At 45.9% G+C, this 19,304-nt stretch overlaps 1 protein-coding gene across 2 annotated transcripts in view; it reads left to right on the forward strand.

Annotated features, from left to right (window-relative positions):
• TOP1MT (DNA topoisomerase I mitochondrial) overlaps nt 1-19,304 on the forward strand; it is a 977,649-nt gene that overhangs the window by 807,558 nt on the left and 150,787 nt on the right. For both annotated transcript variants that reach the window (XM_085604773.1, XM_085604774.1), the window contains one exon: nt 1,258-1,385. In XM_085604773.1, the coding sequence (XP_085460899.1) occupies nt 1,258-1,385 (128 nt within the window). The remainder of the gene's footprint in view (nt 1-1,257; nt 1,386-19,304) is intronic.

A 19,304-nucleotide genomic window follows, 5' to 3' on the forward strand; every position in this document is an offset into this window, starting at 1 on the left:
TTTCGTTTAGCCAGGGCTTTAAGTGGGATGAAAAAATAGGGGGTGGGGGGGGGTCTCTCAAAGCGGGGTGTCCAATGTAATTAAGGTCGTGGCTTATAAACACATAAGCTAAAAATCTGTGTTTGCATAGTGTGTGCCGCTCGACTTGTATTTTGCTGTTTCTGTCATTGCATCCAGATATGATACAACAATTAACATCATACCTACAACAAGGCAGAACTATTGGCTTTGTCAATGGTTGTTAGTTGCATAAGATAAATAAGCAGCAACTATGGCTTGTTGTATATTATATTGAAAAAGCTTCCACTTAAAGCCTTGCTGACACCACAAAGATGTTGCTGCTCCTGAGTTTCAAAAAGAGAAGGGAAATCCAAAGAGGAAATGACTCTTTAAAGGATTTCGCTCACCTGGCATGAGGTCATGCCATAACATCTCCACTAGTGAGAAGAGCAATGTGAGCAGCGCACATTGATGTGCCTGCTGTCACTGCAGTCCGGAAAAAAAGCGGACCGCCTGTGCCAGGGCACAAAACGGAGCCTGATAGAGACCCGTTTCGAGGCCCTCTTTAAAAAAAACTGCCGGTGCTGGGACCCGGTGAGACCCGGCCCACTTAAAGGCCTGCGTTTAGCACAGACCAACTCTTGCCTTAAGCTACTCAAGTGTCCTGCTCCCTACTTTTTGCTATGGTGGAAGGCCATGGATAGGACTTGTAGATAGTTCACAAAATGTAGAATGCCTGCCCTCGTTGTTAGGCTTGCTGAATTCCCAGTCTTGCTATTAAAACTGTTGACCGGGGGCAGAATAAAAAGTTGAGTTCACTGTGAACGATTCCCATAAAATCAGATGACCGGGCACACCAAAGTGGCCAGTCTTATGTAGACAAGGTGAGATTTTAAATTTGTTTTTGGGTTTGCCGTCTACTTTGCAAGGGTGTGGACTTGATGTACACCAAATGGTGGCCATAGTTTGTGGCCTCGGTTCAGAGACTACAGACCATGGCAGGGGATCAAACGAAGGTCCACAAATATTGATCTGCTGTCTCCATACAGAGGCCACAGACTGTGGTTTGGTATACTGTTTGGTATCTCAGTGAGCGTGTAGGTTGTTATATCTTCAGGTTGAAAACGGAGGAGCACATCTTATAACTAATTTTCAGAATTTCGTGTTTTCACAAATTAAAAGTACTGTTAAATTGTTGATGGAATGCTCTGCCGTGGTTACCATAGACAAATGTTTTATTTTTTGGTTGCTCTACAGAGGATGACAATGTGGCAGCAAAAATACTATCCTACAACCGTGCCAACCGTGCTGTTGCTCTTCTCTGCAATCATCAAAGAGCGCTTCCCAAAACCTACGAGAAATCCATGCAGACACTTCAGGCCAAGGTAAATGAGACCGTTGCAGATTCCGCATTCTGCCTATTGTTTAGACGTAAATTTACTTTTTTTTAAAACCTCACTGAATATTCATTGGTGCTGCTACTGGTGCATAGCATGACTAAGTAATGTGGGGAGGAATAATAGAGTTCTAATTGTTTTCACCAGGTCACTGAAATATGCAGTGCCTTCTCTTTCAGAGTTGTGGGATTTCCGACTTTAGGTGATAAATCATAGAGGAATTTCCCTAGCATACCATTTTAAAGCTTTTGTGATGTAGCAGTCCAGGGTTTTTAACCTCCTCCACCCACCGACCGGGTTTCTTCCCGTTCTATTCTGCTAAAGTCTGTAGAGGCGGTAGTCTTGGCCTCATGCTTCTTAAATCACAGGTTTTTAGGTCTCGCCTGACCCAGCGCATGCGCTGGTCTGGCGAGACTTATTGAGAGGGCTCCAAAAAGTGCTACCAGGCCAGCCTAGAGCCACAGTGCATGTGCGCGCGCCGCGCTTTACTGCGATTACTTTCACTTTCACGGCCGCTTTGAAGTTTGATCGTGATCGTTTTAACTTTAGCTGCCACACGACCGCTTTGCATAGCCAATAGGTCTCGCCTTTGGGACCTTATAAGTATTTAGTTATGCAACTGTTGCATGGCTAAACACTTATAAGGCCCCAAAGGCGAGACCTATTGGCTATGCCAATGCTTGTTTTCTCCTGGTACTTTTTCATTCACATCTTCTAGTTTACTTGCTACCACTTTTTTTGGTTGCTCTGGTCTCCTGTTTCAAGCTCATGTGCCTACCAATCCTTTTGGCCTTTATCTTTCTGTTTTTTGCAACAGTTCCCATATTGGAAGAAATGGGGAGTACATCTCCCAGTCACATATTGACAATGTCTTTCGCTGTTTATTACAGACCAGAGATATGATACATAAACGGCTTAAACTTCATAAAATGTTATATTAGGCATAATAACTTTAGGCAGTATTCCAAAAACTGGGGATGGCGGGGGGAACAAATACTCTAAAGAAAGGGAAAAGGGATGAAAGGAGGGAAGGCATTCAAACAGAAGCAAAACCTCCTTATCATAATATCGGAAGACTAAGGTATGTCTGCCTCTCACAGATACAGATTTTGTCTTTCCAATGGTATTTTTAGCCCTTACATTAGCATATGCCATGGGAGGGCGTGGCTAGCTGCCTAAGATGGCGGTTGTGTTTCGGAAGAGCTCCGGAGCCTCGGGGGGGGGGGGGGATACAATTCTCCTGTATCGCCGCTCAAGATCTCTCCACTACCAGGACGAGGAGCGCCTGTCCATTTCAGCTCTCTGCCCACTTTGAGCTCCATCCAGGCCCTTAAGACCGCGATCTTGCGCTATACGGAGGACGGGCCTATCGCCGCTGTGATCGGGCGCTGACCCGATGCTCCATCGAAACGGAGGCAGCCTGGTGTCCTGCGAGGCGGCGTTCGACACCTGCGCAGGAGCCTCGGGAGCGGTGTGGTGGTGCGCTGGACCCGTATTGCTGATTTGCTGACTGGGGAACGGACTGGATTGCTGAAGAGAACGCCCTATATAGAAAAACTCAAGGGCACCCAAAGGAATTAGACAGGGACCTTGGGAATTTATATGTTACAGGAAACAGTTGTCCCTGAAAGCAGAGAAGTTAGTGATACAATGAATATAGCCACAATCGGTACTATATTTCAGCCAGTGTCCAGCCGGACAAAGGCACCTTTAATATATTAAATTGGTTTAACAATAATCCAAAGAATGTAAGTACAATCTCAGTGGGATACAAGCCTGTATCCTAAAACTTACATATCGCAAGGACAACATGCGTAAGAACGTTCAGGCAATTTCAAGGATGTTTCTATCAGTAAATACTTAGAATAGCGAAACATCTAATACTCTGATAAGGATCGAAACGCCGTCGACACAGTTGTCTACCTTACACATTCTATTTTTTGCATATAAAGTATTGTGAAGGTGACCTTATGTGTATTAGATGTTTCGCTATTCTAAGTATTTACTGATAGAAACATCCTTGAAATTGCCTGAACGTTCTTTCGCATGTTGTCCTTGCGAAATGTAAGTTTTAGGATACAGGCTTGTATCCCACTGAGATTGTACTTACATTCTTTGGATTATTGTTAAACCAATTTAATATATTAAAGGTGTCTTTGTCCGGCTGGACACTGGCTGAAATATAGTACCGATTGTGGCTATATTCATTGTATCACTAACTTCTCTGCTTTCAGGGACCACTGTTTCCTGTAACGAAGAGAACGCCCTAGCCTCTGGTCCCCGGGAGGTGAGAGCGGATTGGCACGCTGTGCGGCACTACCCGTGTGGTGCCCGGAGGCAGCCGTACTGCGCTAATCTTGTGCCGCCCCTGAGTTCATGGCGGCGTAGCGGTCTGTATCTAGAGTGCCTGCGGGATTCCTGCTGTAGGCGGACAGGGTGGTACTGAGGATCATAGCTGGACCACGAGATCCCTGGGGCCTGCGCTGGTCTGCTGCGCTCTGTCCTTCGAGGTGAGAGCCCCCGTGCAGGTCCCCATATTGGCTGTTCGGCGAGCAGACGCTACTACTGTTTTCATGCGATTTACTCTGCTGCCTGGTCCCGCTCCAGCGGTGCGGGCCTGGCCCGGACACGCTGCCCCGGTTTCTGGAGGAGACGCCCGGATGACCAGACTGCACAAAAACCTCTTTTTATAGTGGAATCGTGGAGGGTCCTGGACTGTGTGAGAAGCCTTTTAAACACAACTCCCCGCCACAGTCAACGCGCAGCATGGGCAGAGTCCGAGGGAAAACAATGGATGGCCACCAAGGTACAGGTGCCCCCTCCGCCGCGCCGGAGGGCTTCAGTCGGCCTCCTTCGCCAGGGAATACGTCTCTTGAACTTATCGCTAGTGCGCCCGACAAGTTGGATTTAATATTGAAAGAAATCCGGGACTCTAGGGCAGCCCTCGAACTGCAAATCGGCACGCTTACCTTACTCAGGGCGGGCCACGCGAACTGGCCGATACCGTTAAGGAGCACAACCAGGCCCTCCAAGACATGGATCCACGAGTGACAGCAAACACCACAACCCTACAACATCTACAGCAGCAGGTGACGGGCTTGCTGGACCGCGTGGAAGATGCAGAAGGCAGGAATAGACGCAATAACATCTGCTTCATAGACCAGCCGGGACGCAGTGAAGGCACGCAGGCAGCAGAATTTATGGAAGCCTGGTTCAGGGACCATATAGCACAAAAAGGTCTGTCTCCTTACTTCTGTGTCGAAAGAGCCCACCGAATACAGACTGGAGCAACCAAACCGGGTGCACCGCCTCGACCTTGAATAGTAAAAATTCTGAATTATAGGGACCGAGATTTCCTTCTACAAAAAGCAAGAGAAAAAGCGCTGATTCAGTATGAAAACCATCGTATCTCTCTAAACCCTGACAATACCATCCTGGTCCAAAGACAGAGATCGCCCTATCAAGCTGTGAAGAAAAAAACTGGAAAAAATCACAGCTTAAATACGCCCTTTTATACCCAGCCAGACAAAGTCATTTACGACAAGAAAACCCACTTCTTCGAAAGCCCGGCGGATGCGGAGGAATGGCTTGAGGCAGGGCAGTCAATCAGTATTATCTTCGCAGGGATCCGGCAAACCGCAGAGACTGACTCACTGCCGGACCCAGAAGACAACTCAGACTAGGGGCGGCGCTGGACCATCACAAGAACAGCAGCGACTCGATCAGGAAGGGGCCCTTGCTTTTGCCGAGACATTCCGAGAAGACCACCAAGAGCCATACGGACTCGGAGGACAGCACCCTCAACTCAGGCTCTGAACACAGTATTACTCTGTTCCCCACGATCACGCCCCGGATGGCAGACGATCTCATTGATACTTGAAGCGGGTTTGTGACACATAATGAGCATGACATGGCACAGGGGCCCCCTGTGACCTGAAATTATGTGCAGGAGATATGCTCCTCGACTACTAGAGATCAGTATATCCTTTTCTATACTTTGTCTGCAAATACTCACGCTATGTTTTAACCTGTATGACTCTGACTCGAGTTTAGATTGTTTGTTAAGGATGTGGTGGTGAACTGATCATATGTTTCTGCCAATTCTCACTGATATGCTGGGTTCCTGCCTGTAGAGTACTCGGGAATGCTTGGGCGGAACCACTGTCACTGACATGATTATTATATCCTCCCCCTCCCCCTCTGGGTTCCGTAGAGCCGACAAGGCCGTAGCTTCAGTGTGGCCATGCTTGTGAGCGGTGGCGGCGACCCCCCTCAGAGCGTATGCACAGTTATTGGTTATATGATAGTTGCAGCTAGTTATTGGGCCCAGCGTAGTTCAGGCGCAGAGCCATGTTTCGTTAATGTTGGAGGGAAAGGGGACTCCTGGTCGATGTTAGCCTATCAGCTCCGTCTAAATTGGAGCTCCATGCAGTCTAATATATCATGCCTAGAACCGTTGCCACATTAGGGTCCTACAACGTACTGACATGGAATGTAAGGGGGATGGGGGCGATTCAGAAGAGGCACCGTATCCACGCTTATCTCCTTAGGCGCAAAGCACATATAGTTTTCCTGCAGGAGTCCCACTTAACCAGAGTCAGAAGCACAAAAAACGCGCGCGAAATGGCGGGGACAGGTCTACTCTACTAATTACTCTGCTTTTGCTAGAGGGACGACCATATGGGTATGCCACGGGGTCCCTTTTATTGAACTAGAGCACAGCATAGATGACCAAGGGCGATGCATTCTCCTGAAGGGTACGCTCGATGGCTCACTGGTGATTCTTGGCAGTGTCTACGCCCCTAACTTTGACCAGGACCACTTTCTCCATAGATTGTGTATAGTACTAGCGAAATGGGATGGTATCCCCTGGGTGTTGGGGGGGATTGGAATGCAGTCTTGGACACATATATGGACATATCCCATCCCCCACTACACGGTACAAATGCCTGTAAGCTATCCGACATATTTAATAACTGGTCGAATGGTTGGGTGCTTTCAGATGTATGGAGATGTCTACACCCTACTCATAAAGAATATTCGTTTTATTCTCCTGTACATAGCCTCCATACCAGGATTGATAGATTCCTCTGCACCAATTCCATTGTCACACAGGTCTGCCATTCCACATATCTAGCGAAAACCCTCTCTGACCACAACCCCCTAGAGATCACACTTGCCTGGGATAACGGGCCTACCCCAGTACCCACCTGGAAATTAAACCCACAGCTACTTGAGGATGCCCCATTCCGAGCAGGGCTTTCCACCACCATTACTAATTATCTAGCTGAAAACTGTAACACAGCTTCCTCTAACCTTATAGAGTGGGACACGCTAAAGTTAGTGGTAAGGGGGGGGCTTCAATAGAACAGATAGTGGGAGCCCACTAACAAGGGGGACCCCTGACCGCTAATGACAGGCAGGTAATGCAGGGGGAAAGTAAGAAACCAAAAAAAGGACAAGTTACCTGCCAAACTACTTCTCTAGGGTCCTCAAAAAGGATCCCATAATGGGAAAGACAAAACCGGTACAGACAATTGCAAAAAATATACCAATGATAAACTACTTTAATCAAAAGGTTTTTTTCCTTTTATTTTTCCAATTGTCAAAATCAATAGATGGAGCAATTTAAGAAATAAGAACATACACAAATTACATACAGGATTAGTGCAATCACAATACAATGTCCCACAAGGAAAAGATCAGTCTTGCTATCATGCACTCAAAATACACATTCACATATTAAAACAAATGTCCATGACTACGTCAAGGTGAGCCAATTGCCACATGACGATAGGATGACAAGGTTTCATGTATCATCCAAAGGGTGTGGGTAGTTACAGTCCAGCTACCCGACACAAATTAAACGCCAACGCGCGTTTCGGTGTCTAGCCCCAGCCGGGGCCACACCTTCATCAGGGCGAAGATGGTCAAGCAACAATGGGACAGACAAACACACCTGGGCGTCAAAAACAAATGAAAAAAACCCCGGGGGAGCCGACAGGGAATGATAAGGCAGCTCCAATCCAGCAAGGGATCAGTAGTAATCTGCATAAATTAATATTAACTTTTCCTTTCATCCAACACCGAAGCAGGGTTCCCAGAGCGGCCGCAAAATGGTGTCTATTGGGCGGCAAGAACGGGAGGCTATGCATGAGCCGGTTTCTTTAAAGACCTTCAAAAGTGTCTCAGATAAACAGGAAAGGACGTCTGTTTCTTCACCGGAAACTCATCCGCGAGTGGTGTGGCAGGCATCCAAGGGCCCATTCCACATATCTAGCGAAAACCCTCTGTCCACAACCCCCTAGAGATCACACTCGCCTGGGATAACGTGCCTACCCCAGTACCCACCTGGAAATTACACCCACAGCTACTTGAGGATGCCCCATTCTGAGCAGGGCTTTCCACCACCATTACTAATTATCTAGCTGAAAACTGTAACACAGCCTCCTCTAACCTTATAGAGTGGGACACGCTAAAGTTAGTGGTAAGGAGGGGCTTCAATAGGACAGATAGTGGGAGCCCGACAGGAGACACATCAAAACTTGCTCAGTATTTAACAACAAATGACTACACTAGAGCAGGAGGCAGTGTCACACCCTGCTAAACGGGAGGCGTTACAGAATGCCCGTATTAGCCACGCTGAAACACTAGAAACCTTATGGACGATTGATCACAGGGTCTATATGCAACGAAAACACTCCGAGGCTGATAGAGCTGGGTCACTGCTTACCCGCCTAGTGCAAGACAAACCTGACCCACCACTTATACCCCAAATAACGCACGCCAGATGGGAGTATGGTCCATACCCAACGAGATATCAATGAAGCCTTTTATACACATCTTAGCACTCTCTATGCTGAACCCAAACTAAATATGACCCCTTCCATCGTGGACTTTTTGCAGGACCTTACAATTCCTGTACGCTCAGATGCAGTGCAAAAGAAAATTGGAGGCAGGAAATTTGTGCTGCAATTAAGGGCCTGAATTGTAATAAGGCACCTGGGCTCGACGGGCTACCGATCGAGTTCTATCATACGTATGCAGATGTTCTGGTCCCCACACTAGAGGCAGTATAAAGGACTGCCTTGGACGCCTTCCATCTACCACAAACCACCATGGGAGCATTAGTCACCTAGTTGCCAAAACCGGGACAAGATAGCCTTGATCTGTCCAACTATAGGCCCCTCTCACTGTTGGCGACCGGATATAAAACCTTGAGTAAGGCTCTAGCTAACCGCATACAACCCTACCTCGCTACTCTCGTACATAGTGACCAATGCGGGTTTCTGCCGAATCGTAGCACGTCCCTCAACACAAGACGATTACACTATGTCATGAAGGCTACCCCGGGCACTTGTCAGACTGCAGGATGCTTGACATTAGATCTTCGACAGGCCTATGACTCCTTATCCTGGGACTATATGTTTACGGCACTCCAACAATTCGGGCTTCCGGGCGCATACCTTAAGTGGGTACGCCTATTGTATACTCCCCCCCCCCCCCCCCCCCCCCCCCCCCCACTGCCCGAGCCCGCACGGGACGCTACATTTCACACCAGTATATCATTCATAGAGGAACGCGACAGGGATGTCCGCTGTCTCCCCTATTATTCGTTCTCGCTCTGGAGCCTGTGGCGGTGGCACACAGGCGGTCAGCAGATCGCCTGGGCATCCCCATAGAGGGCACGACCCATCTTATTTTGATTTATGCGGATGACATCCTCTTATATTTACGCGATCTGATTGCAGATAATGCGCCCCTTCCTGCTATTTTTACCACCTTTGAACAGGTGTCGGGCCTTGCTATAAACCAGAGAAAATCCCTGGCTTATTTTTTCTGGGACACACCATACCCAGACGATCTACGATTCTGCACATACACCCTGCAAGTAGCCCCCACCACGTTCAAATACTTAGGCATTCAAGTATATAGAACACAGTCGGATCAACTAGACGGCAATCTATGAAAGGCCATAACTGCCCCAAGAGCTAGTGTGGCTTTCTGGACATCCCTGCCTCTATAGGTGATGGGACGTATTGCTATCTCAAAAAATGGTGATGCTCCCTCGCCTATTGTATTATTTTGTGAACTGATCTATTGTGGTTCCACAGTCTATTTTTAATACCCTGAATGCTACACTAGTGGAACTCATCTGGGGGGCGGGCCGGCGGAGAGTGAGCCTGCAGAAACTCCAATTGGAGTCTAGTGGCGGAGGCCTGGGAGTCCCCGGCTTCAGGGCATCAGCTCCAATAGCTCTCCTTTTGGACGGCTGGGAGTAATTTGCAAGAAATTGGCTACACACCCAGAGACCTAGATCGAGGCGCACTGCACTCCCTACTTTTGCCTCACGTCAAAATCCCTACAGGCAGCCCTCCTCTGCTAAGGACAGCGCTGCAGTGCTGGAAGAAGGCGTTATTATATACCTCTAAAGCGACCCCATATTCGGCGAACATCCCACTGCTGGGTATCCCCACACCGCAAGGCAGGATTTACAAAGACCAGGATCCGCTCCTGGATAGAGACTGGAGTGGAGGATGTTGGAGCTTTCTTTGGGGAGGGCAATCTACTTGACCACGACTCCTTTTTACAGGCTACAGGAGCACCACCACGTTTATATCTATTACACGCTACGGTCTCCCATTACATCAGGAATACATGGGCCCCACAACGTAGAGAACTTCCACAGCATAACTTGGTTCACCTTCTAGATTATATGGGGAATGGGGGACACCTAGTTAGATGGATATATACGGGTATACGTGCACACGCTGCAACCCCACTCACATCCCTCAGAACAAAATGGTCTAAGGATGCTAACATAGAACTCACGGATAAGGCTTGGAAGTGCATCCTTGAACACACTAAAAGAGTATCCCGTAATGCCAGATTAAAATTTATACAGACAATGGTTCTCCATAGGTCGTACCTCACCCCACAAAGGATCCACCGCATGTTCCCCGAGGCACACCACTACTGCCCACGATGTAAAGGGGACGAGGCAAACTTCCTTCATATGCTATAGTCCTGACCCCGCCTCCAGGACTACTGAAGAGGTGTTTGACAATCCCTAGGCGAGGTCACACACTTATCTGTCTCAGATTGCGCCCTGGAGTGCCTTTTGGGCCTTCATAGATGTACAGGTCTGCAGAAAGTACAACTAAGATTCTTAGACTTGGCCCTCATACTGGCAATACGAGCCATTACCATGAGGTGGAAATCCCCCAGGTGCCCGACATTATCCAGCTGGCAAGACGACATAATACAATGGGGTACGCCAGAAAGCACAGCCCTTCGGAGGGAGGAAGATCAAGGGTTACGGAAACACCCCATCTCCATGACATGGGATATTATGTTACACGACTCGAAGTACTAAATTTAATACGCCCACCGTGTATCCCTACACCATGACTCACGATGCGGCTCTATGATCGCATGCCTCGATTCTCCCACACCCAGAGTTACCTACAACGCTACACGGGTAATGTAGGTCCCCTAGCGATACCCTATTAGCTCCCTTAGGCTACCAGTGAAATTAGCATCTTCAGACCAGGAGTATGGGTTGGACGGGATTGGGAGAGTGGGGACATAGATAGGTTTCTTTGGTCAACTGGAAATATATATATGCCACAAGTTCATGATATTTAGGTGACATTATTTCACGATTATCAAAACTCTTAGATATTATTCTATAGTACATGAAATTCATTTTCGGTCATGATGTTTGAATACTGGTCGGTGGATTCACACAATCTTATTGTAGAAACTGTATAAAAAAACAAATGACCTTTGTATTGGTTGTGCTGTCAAGGTCCTCAATAAAGTATGTTTAAAAAAAATACATTCGCATATGCCATTTTGGCCTAGTTTTGCACGCAGTGCGTTGTGTAAATGCCTCCCTGATTTGATATAAATGTCCTAGTAATTATCACCACCAGTGAGTTTGCCAGGTACTTGAGTCGGAACATCTAGGACACACAAAATTCTATATAAAAAACTAAGTTATATTGTTGTCATTGGACCAATTTCTACAGATTGTTAATTATATGATGCTTTGAGAGCACTGCACCACTGTTCTTCTGTACTTCGAAAGTAGCCTATAGACCAATCTTCTGTGGATGAGTTTGTCGGCTGACAATAATGACATAGTATTCATTCTTTGGCTGCTGCAAGTGAAGTTGCAGCCTACTTTAAGAATGATTTGTCTATTCAGTGATATCTTTGACGTCCTATCATAGGGCAAAATGTGTTGATGGTGGTACAGAAATACTACCTACCTTGGATAATTCGGACCAAAGAGCCTGCCAGTAGGGGGGCAAACTCTGACAGTACCATAGTGTGGATTAAGTCACATCCATGTACCTGCATTGTTCATATGCATCATTCTAACTCGCCCTACTTTGTGGAATCGCCATACCAGAAATACAGAATTTTGAGATTTGTAAATTTCACCCTGACTTCTCTGAAGACTCGGTCATGAACATCATGTCAGACCAGTTCTCTTGGTTGTTGACCTTATTTTCTCAATACCAGTTTCTTGGCTTGACATAATATATTAATGAATTGACGCACTGGGGACACCGTATCTCAATGGGTAAGGGTCTCCAGTGCCTCAGGAGACTGCTGTGAACCTGCCTGTAATGCCATTGATGTCGACTGCAGTCCCACAGAGTTTGGAAGCTTTTGAGGTAAAATTGATCAGTCGTCAAATACTTTTCATGCTCAAGTCAGGGCATGTTTGCGGATCACCATCAGTCAAAAGAACAGCCTTTTTTTATTAACAGAGGTGCCATAGCATCTACATGAGGATCAGTTTTGAGTAATTTGTGACGTTGCCTTATGTGGATAGCATTCAATTTATTATGTGTTTACCTTTGACAGTGGGAGGACCTTTTCAAGGTATACCGGTTATGTAGGTACTAGTCATTGCCGTGCCTGGTGTTCAAGATAAGCTCATTTGGGATTCTGGGCAATTTTTCGAAGAAATCTGGCCTCCTCGGAGAGATGTGGACCATGATATCTCCTAATCTGTGGGAGATCAAGTGCTGCAAATGTAGATGGGCCCACAGTGATTGTCTAAGTCTAGCTTTTCCCCAGACGTGCTTAATGTCAGCATCATTGTGTTTCAAGTTATCCTTAGTAATTGGTAATAGTATAATTTCTAGGACAGTCGTGAGGACTATGGTCATTTTCATAGTGTGACCATTCACACAGAGAGAGATCCATATTCAACAGGTGGCTAGGCACTATAGGTGCAACCCTATGTGTACCCAAAGTAATATATAAAAAATATCAGTACAAAATGGTGTTCAAAGGAGGAAAATAGGCCACCAAACACTTTTACACTAACCACAAAGATTCCATCAGTGAACACAAGACCCCAGGAGCGTCCTAAATTGCATTAAGTTCTATAGTAAAGTCCATAGTATACCAAGGTTCTTTATTGCAATCTTCTTGTAATCAAAAACCCACTAAGTTCCATAGACATATTAAGCCAACACGTGTTTTCGCTATGGCACATACCCCTTCGACTTTGTCAAGGATAATTCAAAGTTGTGTCAGTCGATCTGCTGCGCCTATTCCCAAGGCCAACTGTCCGTGCCGCAGTGTATTGCATATAATAATAGTAAATATTGAAATCATAAAATCAAACAATCGGGGAGTACTAAGTGGCTCGTCATTCTTGCAGGCGGTTCTTGGATGGAGTGCTCTCGGTCTCATATAATTATTATTGAATCCATAAAATCTAACAGTCCAAGTCGAACAGAACTGTTGTCACTGTTATTTCTGTCGAAAGGACCCACCACTACTCATTCATTGCATTCTTGTCCCTCTTGTGTCCTTGGGTGGAAGGGATTGTCCTTCCCCACTAATATGATATCTGGAGAATGCATCTTCCCCTGGCCACACTGTAGATGGGGAGGCACATTGTGTTCTCTTGGCGCAGGGCCCGTTTTCAGGGAGTTGGGGTCTAGTTTACCTGAGCTGTGGGCATGCTGCAGGCATGGGGACTCCCTCAAACAGCCTGAGAGGAAGGTGTGCCGCGTGTCCCTCACACTGGTTAGGTGACAATTTAGTCTTTCTTGGATGAGTTTCCTGTTTACATCATGCTTATGGACGCAGTTCTTTGCTACTCAGCATGGTTAGAGCACAGCGTGTTACTTTGTTTGGCGTACCTGCATCCACTTTCACCCGACATCAATAGGTTTTGTTTTTAGATTACTGTTAGAGGACTAACGCTATAGTAGGGACAACGTTTTCTGTGAAGTTGTTCAATGCATAGTGCCTGGGAGTTTTCAGTGCATTGTTACTTGTCAGAGCCCAACATGAGACACATCCCTCTCCTTATCATGGTCTGGTGGATGCGCTGCAGCATGCCAAAACGCTTATATGAGCATGTTCTTATGAATATAATGCCATTTTCTCTCACCCACTTGCCTTTTCTTTTGTAACTATTATTTTATTCATTTTATAGATTTATATAGCGCAAGCTCGACCCAAAGGTATTGGAGCGCTATACATGAGCACCAGTAACGTTACAAAAGGACACATTTAGGCACAGGAAGATTAAGTGATTTGCCCAGAATTACAGGATGTGGACGCGAGCCTGAGGCTCGAACCTTGGCTTCCAGCACCAAAGTCGGCAATCTAGCCGGCGGACCACATCCTCGCCCCAATGTTATTTTGGCGGCCAGGCGGCTCTCCACCAAGACTGTGTACACCTGCCAGTGGAACAGATTTGTAAAATATTGTACAAAAGATTTATTGATCCTCTTTCTGCTTCTCTCTCTCAAGTTCTACTTTTTAATTCGACAATCACCCTGCACGGCTGTTCTCTGGGCTCTCTCAAAGGGTACCTTCCGGTCCTGTGTATTCCTTCTTGAGACTGTCAGATCAACCCTCTATATTTAAATCTACTATTGTAAATACATTTTTTCAGTGGCTTGTATATATGTTTCCACCTACCCCTTTCATGCCTTAGTGGGACCTTAATTTGGTTCTCACATTCCTGATGTGTGCTCCATTCGAACCTTTGCACAACTGCCCCCTCCAGCTGCTTTCCATCAAAGCAGCCTTTTTAGTGGCAATTCAGCCTCCTGAAGTCCTAAGGGCTCATTCCACCAGAGTTAAGGCTGCTACCACGGCATTGCAAAGTGGACTTCCAGTCCTCAACATTTGTCAGACAGCTACGCAGGCATCCCTGCACATTTTTACCAAGCACTACTGCCTGGACAGTTAAGTCCGCAGAGATGACATTTTTGGACGCTCTGTCCTGCAGGACTTCCTAGTCTAAACTTGTCTGCAGTCCCTCCACCGGGGATGGTACTGCTTAGGTATCTATTCAAAGGTTAAGAATCTGCTGCTAGATCTCTCTATCAGATGGACAAGTTACTTACCTTTGGGAGCGCCTTACCTGGTAGAGACACGACCTAGCAGCAGATTGCTTACCGATCCACCCGTCCTTCTCGCACTGCGGGCAGGTAATTTTTGGGTCAGGGCTGATCCTTTTCAAGGCCCTAGTTGTTTACAAACACACCAAAGTCAGGGCACTTCATCTCTCTGCGCTTCTGGTGTGGAGAGTTGTGATAAAGTAACTGAGGGCAGCTTGCCGAGGTGGTGCATATATGCCAGTTAGGTGACGTGGACGTCACAGCGGCGACAACGTCATGCGGAGCCGAGCAACACTACCTACGGGAGCGCAAGGGTATTGTTTGAAGAAAAATATTCCAGCTCTTGTCTGACACCTGTGAAATTCAGAAGTAAGGAATCTGTGGCTAGATTATGCCTCTATCAGACAAGGTGTTACCAAAGGTAAGTAACTTGTCAATAAAAGACAGAGAAGGAGAGAGGTGATCCCACCAGTGACGAACATGCAGTCTACTATACTCAGTCTGCAGGTTGGGAAAGTTCTGCAGGGCCAGTATTACCTCCACTACATCAGCCATCAGACTGCAGACTGATTCAGCTTAAGTCGTGATAGGGAATTCTCGCCCTCTGTCCTGTGTGTGTTGCGCCACCGCCTTTAGGATCTTCTCCTTATCATGCTTTATTTGATGATTTTTGTTTTCATGTCAGGGCCCCCCTTGCATGTGTTTCAGAGTTTCTCCGTGCAAGAAAGCCCTCATCTGCGCCAGGGAGATCAGGAGGGCATTGTGAAGTGTCCATGGCCCCTTCCTGTAGTCCATCAAAAAAGGCCTGCAATTCTCCTGACTCAAAGAAGTTCCTGGATTTTCCGTCCATTGTAATCCTTATGCCTGCCAGTTCGAATAGGCCAAATTTGATGTCCCATTTGCGAAGGAGTGGTCGCAAACAGAGCAAAGCCCTTCTCCGATCCCTTGTTTCCTTTGAAATGTCTGCTGCCACCTGTATCTTGTGGCGATCAAAATCATAGGGTCCATAAGCTCTTGCCACCATCTGGATCTGGTAGGCCTGCTTATGCCGGAGAAAGCAGGTTCAAATGAGACCAAAGCTCTCCACAGTCTTATTCTATGCGTTCTTTGTATCTCAAGTGGTGGTGAAAAGTCAATCACTAGCACTAGGAAGGTTGACAACAAGTCACAAATAAAGCCTCTAATATCCGTTCCTTCTGCTTTTTCAGGAATCCCAAATAAGTGTACGTTACCCCTACGGCTTTAGTCTCCAGATTCTATTACTTTGTTGCACAATGCACAAATGTCCAGGTCTGTATCTGGCAGAAGCTTGACCCTAGATTCACGAGAGGACAAGCAGTACTCCAACTTGAAATGGAAACCAGAGATTTCATTATAAATAGACATGTCTCCGTGTTAAGGTTAGTAATTTTCGCATCCGTTGTCCAATCTGTCGTGTAGCTCCTATAATAACTACACAGGATCTGTGCGTTTAGGCAACATACACTGTAGGATTGGTGCCAGACTGATTCTGGTTACTCCCACCGGGTATGTTGGCTTCTTGAACCAACTAGCTAACAGTGCCACTAGAATCTCCTCTTACCAAGGAGAGAATAGTTCTTGGCAACCATCGAACATGACAACCCTGATCCCTCAGGACCGTAGAAACAATATACTACTTTTTGCTCAGTCACTCATGCCTACTTAGTTTCTTCTCAGAGAGATGCATAGAATAAACAAGATGGGCGTTTTCAATAACTATTTATTGAACAGATAATCTGGTGTAGAATAAATGAGCTGTAACAACCATTAGAAAGTATAAGATATAAATGATTAGCAGTACTATAAAGGTAAATGGTTGGTATAGCTCTATCATCTTACAATAATCATGAATACATATGAATATATAAAACACATGATAAAAAGATGCGTTCTCCTACGATGCCTTCCTAACTAGATGTATCTACATGTACCTAGCATGTGTGTTAAGCCAAGAATCCCTCTAGGAATCAGTCAACCCCATTACCTGAAGTGAGAGACTGGGGAACCCCGACTTGGTCTCGAGTTGGACACCCCGCAAAGGATGTTAGACCACTGCAAGCTTGAGTGTCTGCATGCAGGAACCTCGGCGTCTCTGGTCAGTGTGTCGCCTGGGAAGTCTTGGTCTCCTCTATCTATGTTAGCAAGATGTGATGTGTATATATATATATATATATATATATACCCATAGGTCTCCCCGGGGGTCCTAGCTTGCTGTATTACTGTGTCGGCCTAAGGATGATGTCGGGCATGAACTTTATTCATAGATATTATACAGGAGATGATAGTCCTGCTGTGCTTCCGATAATCCTCATGCATAATGTATGAGATTTTGAACTAGGGAAAACCCGCGTTCTGAATGCAGTGTCGTATCTCGGTAAAAGGTCAGTTCCTGTAAACCGTTACACGTGTAATGTAGGGAAGAATATAGGTGAGGGGTAATGAAGTTACCGGGCCTATATTATGGTACCTATATGGAATAAAACAAGTCTATGACCCACCGAAGTTAACTCCTTGAAAATCAGATTCATTGTGGTCTTCGAAGATCCTTGCGGAGGCAACAAAGGTTTAGTTTGGGAGACCACCTCTGTAATGAGCAGCTGCCTTGTTGATTTCCCAGACTCTATCTTGGCTGTTGAGCAGTTCATCCTTGACAACGGATATAACCAGATGCGGACAGTCTGTTTCTCCTCTCCTCGTAGCAGATGTCAGTTTAGTGTGAGAGCCCACCCGTGCCTGAAAGGGTGCAGACTAGCGATGGACCAGGATATCTGAGCTTGTCAGAAATACCTCGGACCCCCTGGAAAGGAGCGGATCATGTGCTGATGAATACTTCGAGCCAGCAGCTGCCTAGGAGAAAATAATCTGTGCCCCCCTCTTCGGAGAAATGCAGCGTTATAAGTGAGAGGAAGAATTCATCCAGCTGCGAGTACTCCATTCCAAAACGTGTCCTCTGGTATCAACTGCTGTTGATACTGCTAGGTCTTTGAGTTCTCTTACCGTGGTAGACTAATTGCGTTCTTTAGGGAGAGTGACAAAAATGGTTGTGTCTGGTTTCTGTGTGATGAAAGGGGCAGAGTGTACTTTGGTCTTGGGCTCTACCTCTTTGGGGGATCAGCTACACACTATAAGGCTGATCGGTGTGGCGTGTGTGGTTTCTTTTTTGTGTTCACCAGCTCAGCTGTTTGACATTCTTGGCCACCGAGACACTGCTCTGATGCATATGGCAGTTTCATAGTATGGTTGAGCCTCTGTCTAGCCCTTTGAGTAGGCAGTTTGCTTCAACTACTAGTTTCTGTCCTAGCATCTGCGGGTTGAAGTTTCAAGTGCAGCAGCGTCAGAAAAAGAAAACACATTAACCTACCAGTCAATAAATATACATATTTTTTTGCCACCATCGTTGTCCAGTTGTAGTAGTTTCTTAATAAAGGAGAAACATATTTTATCCTTTGACTTCCCCTAGTGGTTAATTCAAATATTTATACAGCTGCCAAGGTGCTGAAACACTTTGTGAGGCCTAACAAAGAATGCTGCTCCTTGGTATTTAATATACCCCGTCTGCCAGGCCAGGCCCGAAACCCCCAGGATGTCCTTCGTGCTGTGAATGTTTAGTGGTTTGCATTCAGATTTCTCCTTGTTTAGCTTATATCCTGAGAGCCTGGAATAATCTGCTATCGTAGTCATAAGGGCCTTGATTGAGGTCTTCGGCTGTTCCATTACTATCAGTATATCATCTGCGTAAGCGGCTAGTTTTCATCATCATCATATTGACTTTATTTCGGATATATTTCAATCCACAAAAGTACACAAAAATTAGCAATACATGTTAAAACATCACAAGATCACAAATTAATTACAGAATCAATCACGAATACATACAACGCATAGAATTTCTAAGAGTGCATATTCAAAATCAATACAGAAAAAGTGCGTTAATGCATTGGGCTGCGGATGCTACATAGTAATTTACAGTTACTCATCTAAACATTTTCTTAGTCTCATAGCCAGATTTAGGAATTCTAGCACCTGGAGAACACTATCCGGGTGCAACAGCTGTAGATACATAAGGGCAGGTCTAATTTGTTTAAAATTTAATTTCTTTAAAAGTGTGACAAGATAACGCCTGCGGGGATATTCATAAAAAGTACATAAAAACATAAAATGCAGCAGGTCCTGTGGAGACTTCCCGTCGCAGCCACAGGGTGCTGCAGGTTTCTTAAAAATGTCCGACTTAGGTCTAATTAAAAGATGATGGAAGATGTTAAACCTAAAACGGGTCAACAAAAATTTCTCATGAGAGGTAAAGGAGCATGTTAAATACTTTTCCATGGTATCACAAGTACTCACCATGATATACTTTCTAACATTAGGTTTCAAAAGCTCGACTTCATCTCTAAGAGCATTACAATCCAAAATAAAAGCTCTCTTAATTGCTAAAACATCACCTTTAACTATATCCCTAGGATTCACAAACAGATTCAGGCGACCCAGCCTCTGA

The sequence above is a fragment of the Triturus cristatus genome, chromosome 5_1, assembly GCF_964204655.1.
Source record: "Triturus cristatus chromosome 5_1, aTriCri1.1, whole genome shotgun sequence".
In the NCBI taxonomy this organism is placed as follows: domain Eukaryota; kingdom Metazoa; phylum Chordata; class Amphibia; order Caudata; family Salamandridae; genus Triturus; species Triturus cristatus.